General features: G+C 37.6%; 1 protein-coding gene across 1 annotated transcript in view; it reads right to left on the reverse strand.

The window, feature by feature from the left end:
* Positions 1-3,598: 3,598 nt before the first annotated feature.
* Positions 3,599-13,221, reverse strand: part of LOC146473957 (uncharacterized) — a 9,926-nt gene continuing 303 nt past the window's right edge. Inside the window, exon 2 of the mRNA XM_085117991.1 lies at positions 3,599-5,370. Within this exon, the coding sequence (XP_084974117.1) occupies positions 4,034-5,044 (1,011 nt within the window). The 5' untranslated portion in view covers positions 5,045-5,370 and the 3' untranslated portion in view covers positions 3,599-4,033. The remainder of the gene's footprint in view (positions 5,371-13,221) is intronic.

Genomic DNA, 13,221 nt, shown 5'->3' on the forward strand with positions numbered 1-13,221 from the left:
CAAGTGAAAGAGGACGAACGTCGGAAATCTACAGTGGCCCCCAGGGGAATCGAGCCCACGACAACGGTCTCTTGATACGCGATCACTCAGGACTGAATCAGTCTTCGATCGCATTTTGTCAAACAAATTCATTCGTTTTTTCAACTTCAACGCTTGTGTTATAGTTATCCCTCACTTTGGTTAACTAACTTTAATTCACCAAAACAACCAAAACGGTACTTTTCACTGCATATTTGACTGCTACGTGCTCGCTCTTCGTTATGGGGACGACAGCACGTACTGGGAGTATGTTCTCTCGCCACTCACCCGATGCTTTCTGGTCTTTTTCACGACATTATACTTTTTAATTTGAAGGATATTATTATCTGGCTGGTCATCAAAACCGTGTGTTCAAAGACCTTTACTCTTACCAAACCATCTCATCTTCCGTTGCTAGGAAATCTGTTTCAGATGATTTTCCAAAGTCGCAAAACACCCCTCCGGCAAGCCGCCATCTGCTCCCTTCGTCCAACACTCCGTCCAAACCAAAACAGAAAAATAGAGAAACTTTCAAAATGATTCCTGTTCTCAATTTGCGTCATTTTTGATACCACAGTAATAACTATAAATAATTTCAAATCCCTCCTAATAATTTTAAAATTTCGTCTGTTCCAAATATTGTACCGTATTTTTTCGATTAACCACCCTGGGCGCTTATTTAATTTTGGGCCCATGAGGGTGGCCGCTCATTATTTTCCCGACATTTTCAGCAAGCGAGGGCATTATTAGAGACTAACAAAGCAAGGGACAATAAGTTTATTTCGAATCAACAAGACAAAACAAAGTGCAAAAGCTAACTTGAACAAGCCATAAACGGAATCGAGAGGATGAGGTATAACCGGATATAAAAGTTTATTGATTACCGTATCGAAAACTAATTTTGGAACACAACTGACGCTTTTCTTACTTCACGCTGGGCTAGTACAGGAATGTTTTTTGTTGGGAGGGGGGTTAGGGTGGCCCTTATTAAGTTCTTGGGCTTTCAGGGTGGGCGCTTAATCGAGGAAATACAGTAGTCCACTCTAGGAAACATGTCGAAAATTGACACCCTGGCCTAAATACATGTATTCACCACCAACCAGCGAGGTTACCTGATCGACCTACATTATTCCCCTTGCGGTTTCAAGTCGCATATCATTGCTTACCACTACCCATGTTTTATCGACATATTGCCGCATTTAACATGTCGCCCAGCTAGCGACACTGCCGGTTTTTACTTTCGTCCATAACTTAGTTCAATTACATGACGCACTACATTTTGCAACGGCTGAAATCATCCTTTACTTCCCTTAAAATTAACACCGGCACTCGGAAAGACTTTCTTACATATAAAAAAATATGACTTGCAATGTTTATGAATATTACTACGCACCCATACTATTTAACACAGTATTAAACCGGCTCAGCGCTAACCTAAGTGTTAGGCCTTACTCACGCTAGTTCAACGCATACGACCATTCTCGCCCCACAGTTAGCGCAGACGCATTAGAGCCCGATTGCACTTTTGAGGCCGAATTTAATACTTGGGCTCCACACGACACCCAAGTAATAATCCAACTCCTTATCAGGTGTACATAAAAACATTACCAGTCTAAAGCCCCATTCACACCAACAAAACATGTTTAATTAAACCAGGTTTTACAAAATGAAAATTGGTAACAAAAAGCTGAACCATTGGCTTTGACATAGGATTCAAGTAAACTGTAACTTATGCTTTCATTTGCGCTAAATCTGTAGTCGACAAAAATCCTAAAGCAGCTTTTATGAAGGAAACAATTTTAAACTGTGTTTAACTAAACAGCTTTTAAACGTGTTTAAGTCTTGGAGTGAATGGGGCATTAGACTGAAATTAATCAAAATCATAGCATTGAAGATAACTTGAGAAAATAACAATTCTGATAAGCCGTGTGAAGCCTTTTGACCAATGATACATAAATCTTGTGTAATATAATTGATTCCAACATGATGAACTTATTAAACTGACGTTCATCTTGGAAAGTATCCACGAAACACTAATTATTCGATAAGAAACTAACAAAAACTAAAATACAAACTTTACTTTGGTTGGCGATTGTTTCACGGTACTTGCGACATAGCTGGTACTTGCACGGTCTGTTGCGAGTCGCTATTATAACACGTGCGTACGTGGACTTTACCCAAACGTGTGTTCTATGATTAATGTTACTTCCTAACAGCAAATTTAGCAATGAACAAACGTGAAACTCTGAATTTCTAACTGAAGCGTTCTACTGCATAATAAGGCATTCTGGTCAACTGGCTTTTTTCATTCGTTTTAGCAATTACAATTCTTTATCTCGGCAAGATAACATTCGATTCGGTAAAATCTCTTGTGCCCTATTTCTACTCCAGTACTTCGTCAATTGCCAGAGTTTCTATTAAGTGAAATCACATTATATAAACGTTTTATTCAGGACGGTGCCTACTATTGTTACTGCGCATATGTTCTGCGCATCGCGAGATACTCGGGTTTCCTATGGGTAGTGCCTACTAACACAGGAATATTTTTGCGCGGTTTAAAACTATACGGAGAAAGCAGAACTTAGCAAATGCTTTTGGTATCTCTAAACAAAATTGGGGGTAACCATGCATTTTTCAGAGATAATTAAGCTTCAATTTAGGAAAAAATCCCATACATTCCTTTATATTTTGGCGCTTTTTAGAGATATTATTGATTAATTATCTCTGAAAAATGCGTGGTTACCCCCAATTTTCTTTTTGGATTCCAATAGGCCTTGCTAAGATCTGCTTTTCCCGCATAGTCATATACCGCACAAAAATACTTCAGTATTTGTGGGCACCGTCCTTAAATTAAATTAAATTAAATTAAATTAAATTAAATTAAATTAAATTAAATCACATTACAATTTTGGCCGTTAAAGGTACATGGTAACATAAAGGAAAATGGCTTTGCATTTTGCAACTTTGCTATATAGTCACGGTTATCTTTTTTTCCCAAGAAAACGATCATTATTGATAGAATTTTTAAGATAATAATAAATAATATTATGAACTCTAGTGCAGCAGAAAAGATGAAGGTGGGTTGTTCCCCTGCTAAAAATGTCTGAACTTTGAGATTTATTCGCACTTTAGACCGGTGTCTAATCTCACGATTATCTCCAAGGCAACGGAGAAAGCAAAGGCTTCTCAACTACTAGAGTTGAACTACATCAGTTTGCGTAGAAACTTTAAATAGACTAAATAACCTTCTGGGGATGAACCAGGGGCTCGTTCTTTTAGGACTTTTCCGGAATGGAATACACCGAATGTTCGGTAATCGTGTATTTTGTGGACCTACTCTTAATTCAGAATGAACACTATAGTATTCCATTCAGTTTTACTCCCGATAGAAAAACAAACGAGATGAACAGAATACGGTTATGCTCGGAATGGGGAGACTATGCATTCTTTTGAAAAATGTTTGGTGGAAAAACTGTGCGCAGTCTGCCAGGGCCTTCTCCACGCAACCTTGAATTCGAGCTTCTTTCGGCGGCCTGTTGCACTTCGCAAAGCCCTGAGATGTCAGAAGTACAAATAAATCTTTGTTTTTACATATATTTATATACATTTAGTATGGCTCTTTCGCGTACTCTTGAATTTATTGTTTTATGATTTTGTATTTATAGCATGTGTAAGTTACGCAATTCAGCCTTTTGGCTGCGAAGCAATTTCCCAAAAAACTATCTATCTATCCATCTATCTTGTTTTCACCTTCACTTGCGTATTTTGTACACGTTACCAGTCAGAATATTAAGAAAACAAGCAGCGCCGCGTAACATGTTTATCGACAAACATGCGTGCGCAGATGTGTTGGCTCTCAGGTCAAAGTCATTAGAAAAATAATTGTTAATTAAAAAACGTAGTCATTGCTCAATAAACCAGATTAAGCTGAACTAAATTTGTCAGAACACATTTGAACTTAGTTGTCAAAAGATCTGAAACTGTCACTTGAAGTTCTCTTTTGTGAAAAGGGAAGTTAAAGTAATGCTTGCAAATCTGCTTGCAAATCTAGATCGAACACCACTTGCACTTTTTTTGTTGAATGTCTCTTTTCATGTGTGCGGAGGTTTGATGCCTGAGCAAAACCCTTGCCACATTGCTTGCACGTGAAAGGTTTCTCTCCTGTATGTATTCTCTCATGAGCACGGAGATTTTCTGCCTGACTAAAACTCTTACCACATAGGACGCACGTAAAGGGCTTCTCCCCGGTATGTGTTCTTTCATGTCGACGGAGATTCCCTGACTGAGTAAAACCTTTTCCGCATAGCTTGCATGTGTAAGGCCTCTCTCCTGTATGTGTTCTTTTGTGCTTCCGAAGAACTCGTTCATCAAAAAAGCTCTCGTCACACTGGCTGCACGTGAAAGGTTTCTCTCCTGCATGTACTCTCATATGCCTTTTAAGTTCTTTTGCCTCACTCAAACACTTTCCACACAGATAGCATTTGTATGGAGTCTCCACAGAATGTGTCCTATTATGTCTATGAAGACCCTCTGTCCGAGCAAAAGTCTTACCACAATGGTCGCACATGAAAGGTCTCTCCCCTGTATGTGTTCTGGTATGTCTGACGAGGGCCCCAGATTGGAAAAAACTCTTGTCACAATGCAAGCACTTGAAAGGGCTCTCTCCGCCATGCCTTCTTCTGTTATGTAACTCGAGTTCTGCCCGGCGACCAAAAGACTTTCCACAGGGTTTGCATGCAAATTTTTTCTCTCCTGAATGTACAAGTTGATGCATTCTAAGATATTCTGATTGACTAAAACTCTTGCCACACTGGTTGCATGAATACGGTTTCTCTCCTGTGTGCGTCCTTACATGCTTTTTGAGATCGCATGAATCACGAAAACTCTTGCCGCAGTAGTCACAAGCATAACCCCTCTCTCCTGTATGTGTTCTCTGGTGCCTTCTCAGATTCCTTGGCCGCATAAAGCCCTTATCACAATGGCTGCATTTAAAAGGCCCCTCCCCAGTATGTGTTCTTCTGTGCATCTTGAGATCCCACCTTCGACCGAAACTCCTCTCACAAAGGTCGCATGTCAAAGAGTTCTCTTCTGTACCTGTACTTGTATGTATTCTTTCACGGATATGAAGAAGTCTCAAAAGACTAAACCTCTTCCCACAATGGCTACAGTCAAAATTTCCTAAGCAATCCTTTATACTCCTCTTTAACTTCTAGTTCACTTTCACTAGACGTAACGAGCCTGGTTCACGTTCACTAGAAGAACCTGGTTCATATTCACTGGATGACCCTGATTTATGTTCACTGGAAGAGCTGTTGCTCTAGTTCATTATAAAGCAACAAAATAATGCTACACCTGTAAAAATAAAACCGTAAACTTAATATTGGTAATTGAACTGAGTGGAGTGCAATTTGGTCTGAAATCATACGCGTGATTTCAAAATCAAACGAGCGCGCAGCGCGAGTTTGATTTGAAATCACAAGTATGATTTCAGACCAAAATTGCACGACACGAAGTTCAATTACCACTTAATTACATCCATTTTGAAATCCCAGAGTATCATTGTCAATATTAATATTCTATTTGTGTTACTTCATTTCCATTTTGTTGGGCTAAAGAAAGAATGCAATTTAGAGCAAAAAATGGTGCAATTTGGGAATAAATTGCACCATTTTGGACCAATCAGATTCCAAGGATCACCAGTGATTTCAAAATGGATGTAATTAAATCAATAATTACTTTATTGGTTTGATCAATAATCATTGCAGAGCCAGGGGCATGGCCGACTTAACTGCTTTGTAGATGGCTTTTTATTATTTTAACTCAGATTTTGCATTTGGCCTTCAATCCAATTTCAATTTCAAGGAAACGCTGCCTTGATGTTTTATCTGCTGCTTTATGCTTTGTTTTGTGATAAAAAAGAAAATGTTGCCATGGTAACAATGGGTTTTTATACTAAGCCAACCGAAATCAAGCAAAAAAGATCACGGGGCATTGCTCTTAAAGGCACTGAGGGCCACAAGCAAAAAATACGGCAAATCGGAGCCAAATCAATGAAAAGCGATCTAAACGCATTACATGTCGGTTATGCCCCGAGCCCTTGAATTGACGAATACTCAGTTTGTATGTAGTAAGTATTTAGCACAACTGGCTAGAAGGGTCACTTAGAGAGTTCATTGCATGAGCTTCTCTCTTTTTCCGACTTTTTTAAAAAATTTAATTGGGCGGTAGCTACAGTAAAGAGGCTTCCAAGTTCAGGTTTTCTTAACTTTAAGTCGGGATTACCCTAGGAAATGTAATTGACCGCTTGGTTTATGCACTCCTCAAGGGGAATGTTGGTAAAGAGGCTTTCCACATCAAAAGAAACCATAAATTCACCAAACATAGATAAAGATTGGATGTCCTGTACAAAAGTAAAAGCTTCTTTCCAGTAGCTACCGCCTAGACTCATTTCTTATTTAACGGTTCTTTCTATGACCAAATTAATGGCGTGGCCACGGGTTCTCCGCTTGCTCCCGTTTTAGCTAATCTTTTTCTGGGGCATAATGAGAAACTATGGTTGAAAATTTTCAGGGCTCTGAAATTTTATTTTATCGCCATTATGTTGACGACACTTTTTGTTTATTCCACTCAGAATACGATGCCATTAAATTTTTCGACCATATTTACTCCAGGCACCCCAATATCAGGTTTACCATGGAAAAAGAAGCTCATCACAAATTACCCTTTTTAGATGTACTGATTGATAATAATGACCTCAATTCTCGTCAAACTAGAGTTTACCGAAAGAAAACTTGCACTGGGTTATTAACTAATTATTTCAGCTTTACCTCGTACTCTTACATTTGTAACTTGAAGGTTTTGTAGACTTCTTTAAACTTTTGACTTGCCTGCTACTATCAAGACCCTTTGGAAATATTATATATCTAGATTCACCCTCACGATTAACAACGTCTCGTAATTTTGACCACCATAATAAGAGTTCGTAAGTAGAAATCTGGTAAGATGTTAGTTTATCAACATCGTAGTTACAATTTAAATAGGAATAATCCTCCATGACTATTTAAGAGATCCTTAAGATCAAGTTTCCAAAAACTTGTGCAACTACCATCATTTATTCTATTTAGCCAACCATGTTTTCACAAGTAATTACCAGACACCACCAGAATCGTAAGGCGCGTAACTGTAGCGTCTAAGTCACTTTTTCTTTCCCATTCCATAGGAATTGCAAGGTTGTTGCCTAAGACTGAAACATTTCAAGGTACCCATATTGGACAAAAGCCGAGAAGTTAGGAACCCAACATGTGAAGTATTGGGAGCCGCTAAAAAAAATTTAGGCGCCAGGAGCATTTTCTTCGGAGTTCCAGGTTAATGGACTCCTGTTAGAGAGCAGCCTTGAATTGAAACATCAAAGTATTAAATTCTTTAAATTTATTACTTCAGGCAGAGTAATTAGCACAAAGCTGGGGCAAAGCATTTTTGACAGCGAAAAAGCTTTCATAATAGTAACTTTATCGTAGACGAAAAGCGCTCTGACTTTCCAAAGATTGAATATTTATATGTTCATCAGTCTTTGTTTAAAATTGTTTTCGACTAGTAGCTGACGTCATATGCATAAGCATCTCGGTAAGGGAGTTACAAGACCCGTGGGGTCAAGTAAAAGTGAGCTCGCTCAAAAGACACCGGCTGGTCAGTAAAAGAAGTATTCTGATTAGTTTAAAATGACTGGTGACTATAGCATAGCCCAAACAGGGTATGGTTTTTTGTGACAGATTTAGAACGTTTTGGCTGAAAATAGCCCTGTAGTTTTAGCCACCCAATGTTTCACATTTGGATCTCAAAGGTAATTTTACGATGACTAGTTCCCCCTTTCTTCAATTTACATCCTCGTTAAATTTTAGTGCAGTCTTTTGACATGCCGGTCATTTGTTGCTACAGCAAGATGATCCCACATTACCACTTCATCTTCATTGTTGCAGATTTAATCTTTTGATCTTTCTTTACATAAAACGATACCACTGCCCACATTAAGCTGCCGTGATGGTACCAATATTCCATTAAAAAGCAGCAATTAAAGCAGACATCAACTGTCCTGAGGTACAGGAACAGATGAACAACAGAGAACAAGCAAAACGCCAAGGAATTGCTCTAGGCAATTATCGAACTCAATTGTTGCTGCAAGCCTTACAACGGAATATTGGTAGCGTCAGGGCAGCTAAATGTGGACAGTGGTGTCGTTTTATGTAAAGGTATTTACCACGATGTCGAAATAGCGGGCGAGGAAAATGAAGGATAATGCATACAGCGAATTTTAATTTTCTTTTCCAATAGTTGAATGTTATGATAACACTAATGTTTGTCTTTTCGCATTGAAGAATGTTACCTTCATGGAAATGGTTGTGTAAAGATGCAATAGATTGTTAGTGCTCATGCAAATCGCGTTAATGAATTTATTTTCTAGAAAAAATGATTGTCGAATGATGCAAGTGGTCGTCTATTTGCGTTAATGAATTTTCTTTTTGCTCAAATAAACATGCATTTCCTAAAAACGAATGTCAAAGGGAGCTATCGTTTGTCTGTTGATGCTGTTAAATGTTAATACACATGCAAATGTCGTCCTTGAAGGTTTCTTTCGCGCAATGAAGTTTATATTGGTGTTAATGAAAGTATGTCCAGTGTTTAATGAAACAACTACTGACACGAACGAATGAATATTTTCTGTAAATGAACAGCAAAAGGTGTAAAGAGACTGGATATATTTACTCCCCACCGAAGCAGCATCACAGTTTGTTTACAAACTAACCCTCTCATCCATTGGATATTTTTGGTTATATTTTGCACATGAACACCAAAGCAACATCTGGGGTGAGCATCCATTTATATTAACCTATTTATATTAATACTTTTATCATGAGGCCGCTAAACAGTGCAACAATTTACCAGACAACATTAGAACAGCAGACTCTTTTTTGAATTTAGGCGAAAGTTACATAGAATGCCATTGTTGCCTCACGTGACTGCAACTGTGAGTTTTGTAAATAGATAGACTCATATTTCTACTCATTTTTTTATCTACTTGTTTACCTATTTATTCAATTTGTTATTTTTATTTTATTTTATTAATTTTGATCATCTATTTATTTATTTTTATTTTTTAATTGTAACACCACATTTGTAATATCTTAACTTAAGTTATAAAGCACATTTGCATTTAAACACGCTTTTTGCTCATATGTGATATGTGGATGATTAAAAAGTTAAATAGAAGAAGATCCTTGCAGTTAGTATGCAACTTAAGCAGTTGCAAAAAGAAAGCCTGAAAAAAAAATTCAGGCTTGAACGGGATTCGAACCCATGACCAGTCTGCGATGCTGGTGTAGTGCTCTACCAACTGAGCTATCAAGCCAACTGGAAGCTGGTCATATTGTGAGTTCATGACCAGCGCCCAGTTGGCTTGATAACTCGGTTGGTAGAGCACTGCACCGGTATCGCAGAGGTCATGGGTTCGAATCCCGTTCAAGCCAAAAAATGTTTTTCAGGCCTTCTTTTCGCAACTGCTTAAGTTGGTTACTAACTGCGAGGATCTTTCTTCTATCTAATCTTTCATCTGCAGTTCAATGAATGATGTTTCATATTTTCATCTTTATGAATAAAGTTATACTTACTTACGTTTAAGACCCAACAGTGATCAGCATCTATTTTCTCATCACAGTATCACTGGGTAATTAAACATTCAGATCACGAGAATAAAGAAATTGATCACTTAAGATAACATGCATTGATTGATAAACAAATTCTCTCAACTAGTCCCATAATAAATATGTAGAGAAAAGTATGGAGAATGTACATGTCGGTATTAGGAGTTAAAGGGTTAACAAGAAAACTGTCACAAGACTACAGTACACTGAAACTCAGATACATGTAATCCTTTTTCAAGCATTATTTTGCTGTTGTGAGTGAATGGATCTTGTGATTATACTTTTTGGTCAGCCAGTTTACAACAAACATAAAATTAAATGGTGTGCACACGGTATTAATTTTGAAATTGAATTTAGTAACCTTCTGAATAAGACAAAAGTAAAAGGCGTATTGAAAGCTTTCTGTTATTTAGTCTGCCTGGGGAGGGGAGGGGGGGCATGGACATATTTATTCCTTTTTTGTCAGTCAACTACATGTACCTTCTACATCTGTGGTGAGATTCACAAACCCTCCTTAGTAAAGATGTATTCTACGAATTGTTTTTGAACAACATTAACCTGAAATTCATAGTCTATGGTGCACAGTTGGCTAGCAACAAACTATAGAAACAAGCTAAAAGTTGACAGGAACAACTACAGCCATCCACAGTCCAGTTGTCTATCTGTTTTTGATGTTTGGCCCAAATTTTAATCTTATTTGGATTTATTTTGTTTTACATTGGACTACACCTCTACCCCCCCCCCCCCCTTTTACTTTTTTTGTTTTATTATAATAATTATAGATTGTTATTGTTATTATCATTATTATTTATCTTATTACATTGTTTTATTTTGATTTTGATTTTATTATTAAATATTACTATTATTTTTTCTTTCCTAGAACTCCTACAGTCCCCCTTTTATCTCTAAAAAAAAGTGTCTTGGCATGAACAGCTAAAACGGTCTGCAGTGGGAAGATGTCTGAAGATAACCACATGTTAATTATACATGCACCACTGTCATTCTTACCCTCTCCCAAAATAAAGCAAGCATGAGTAGAGCTTGTGTCATAAGCAGGCTTGAGTACTCTCCCTCAATGCTCACTGAAACAACCTATTCTGCTTGAAATTATGCTCCAAGAGTACTATTCCGCTCAAATTATGCTCAAGGAAAATTAAATTCCAGTACATAACAGGGCTAAAAATACTCAAACATTAAAACAGTGAGGCATTTCCTCTACCACAAGTAAATGGTACCTACTAATACCAAAGCATTTTTGTGTGAGTTATGACTATGCAGGAAATGCAGATATTAGCAAGGGCTATTGGAATCCAATTGGCTATCGGCTATTGGGGGTAACCACGCATTTTTTAGAGATAATTAAGCAACAATAATTCTAAAAACCGCCAAAATACAAAACAATGTACATAATATGGCATTTTTTTGGCTTATAATAGATCTATAATAATTATTCTGAAAAATGCGTGGTTACCCGTTATTTTCTTTTCGGATTCCAATAACCCTTGCCAAGATCTGCTTTTCACACATAGTTATAAACCGTGTAAAAAAATCTGTTTTAGCAGGCACCACCATTAAGAAACCTGACTTTCTCGGACCATTGCAAGATGCGCAGAACCTATGCGCAATAGCAAAAGTAGGCACCGTCCTCAATGCAGTAACTTCTTGGGCTACAAAATAATCTAACTGCTGTTGATTGATTTCAACTACCAGGGCTACATGTTTGCCATCTTTTTTCACCAATACCCAGCTCCCTATCTTTCCTTCTTTTTCTCATTCTCAAGCCTCAACTGAGGCTTATTTAACTCAAATTATGTTCAAAAATAGCCCACAGTGCTCTGTCCAGATTCTATGAAAATTAAAGTTCCTGCTCCTGAAGCCCTTTTATGCTCAAAATTCTGCTGGCATAATGTACCCCAGCTTAGTGGTAAAATATGTACTCAATAATATTAATGTATGGTGATGTAATAAAATTTGCCGACTGCACTCTTGTAGCCTGCTAATAATTATAAAAGTAGCACAGTGGTGAAATCAACTGCTACCACAGTCCACAACTAATCCCATACAATGTTGCTCAAGAATGTAACATTAGCCAATTTGTTAACTTAAAAGTTTAACTCAGTCTGAAGTCACTGAATTTGAAATAAAGCAACTCACTTTTACAGACTTTTCAGTGTGGCCAGAATGTGCACCAAGTTGTCTATTATTCCATTTAAAAAAAATTGTTTTAGAACAAGAAATAAATTGTTGGCTCAACATTATTTGGTGAACAACAAGATCATGCTTAGGACCCTTATCGAGGACGCAGGTGTAGAGAACAAGGAGTTAGTCGGCTATAATGCAAGATTGTGTTGTGTCTTGTCAAACATCACATCCGACTCAAGTCCATGCTATCATAGCTTGGTCGATGGTAACCTTGTTCCGAGGGTTTCTTCTCTTCACGTCCCAGGGAAGAGGAGAGACCCTGGGAACATTAAGGTTGGGTCGAAGAATGATGATGATGATGATGATGATGATGAACATTTAGGCTATAAAGTTCTGGCTAGTTGCTTTCAGCAAAATATCAGGCATAGTCATAATAAATCGAGCTTAACAAACATATTTCCAGCAATCGAGTGTAGATGGAATAATCAAGCTCGATTGTCAGCCCAACACACTGAACAAGCAAGTCCATTCGACTTCGTCTGGTCACTGAAATGAGTTCGATTGAAGATGAAGGGCTTCAACTGTATTGTTGAACTTCCGGGGACATTAGCTATTGAACAAATGATTTTACTGATCAAGTCAGCGGATGGACGCAGACAAGTTGTAAACATAAGTTTAAAGTGCCCCTAACCCTTCAATTTGTTTTCTTTTGGTAGATTTCCATATCTGTGAAGAACTCATTTTCGAAATTTTTTTTAGAAATATTGAATCCTTTTTTTTTACAAGCGCTAAAAGTTACTGAAATTTGTAAATTTTGCGCGCTTTAACTTTCTTAGCTGTGACATAAGAAAAGGACAACAGAAGGATTCAGAAGGAATCTTATGCATGCTGATTCCTTTCTCTACATTTCGAGAGTTGCTGCATCCAAAAACCACACATTTTTCAACCATTTTATCTGTTTTCAATCGAAGCATTACCGCGAATCTTCGGATATTTTTGCACGATGTCCTTTTCTTACGTCACGCTCCATATTTGGACACATTTGGCCGAGTGGGGGACTAATGCGAACGATAGGTGAAAATATCGACAAGACTGCCTTCACTTCTAGCGCTCGTAAAAAAAAGGATTCAATATTTCTCAAATTTTTTTTCGAAAATGAGTTTTTGAAAGATATGGAAATTTACCAAAAGAAAACAAATTGAAGGGTTAGGGGCACTTTAAGAATTGCCCACGTAGTTGGTGCATAAAAAACTTGAAACTTCAAATTCACTAAACTAACTTTCTTCGGTTTTCTTTCTACTCATGGACAGAAGGGAGTAATACACACACGCAATAAAAACCTTAACCCGTTATAGGCATACTTTTC

Source organism: Pavona decussata, unplaced genomic scaffold (assembly GCF_977016875.1).
Source record: "Pavona decussata unplaced genomic scaffold, jaPavDecu1.1 SCAFFOLD_92, whole genome shotgun sequence".
Classification (NCBI taxonomy): Eukaryota; Metazoa; Cnidaria; class Anthozoa; order Scleractinia; family Agariciidae; genus Pavona; species Pavona decussata.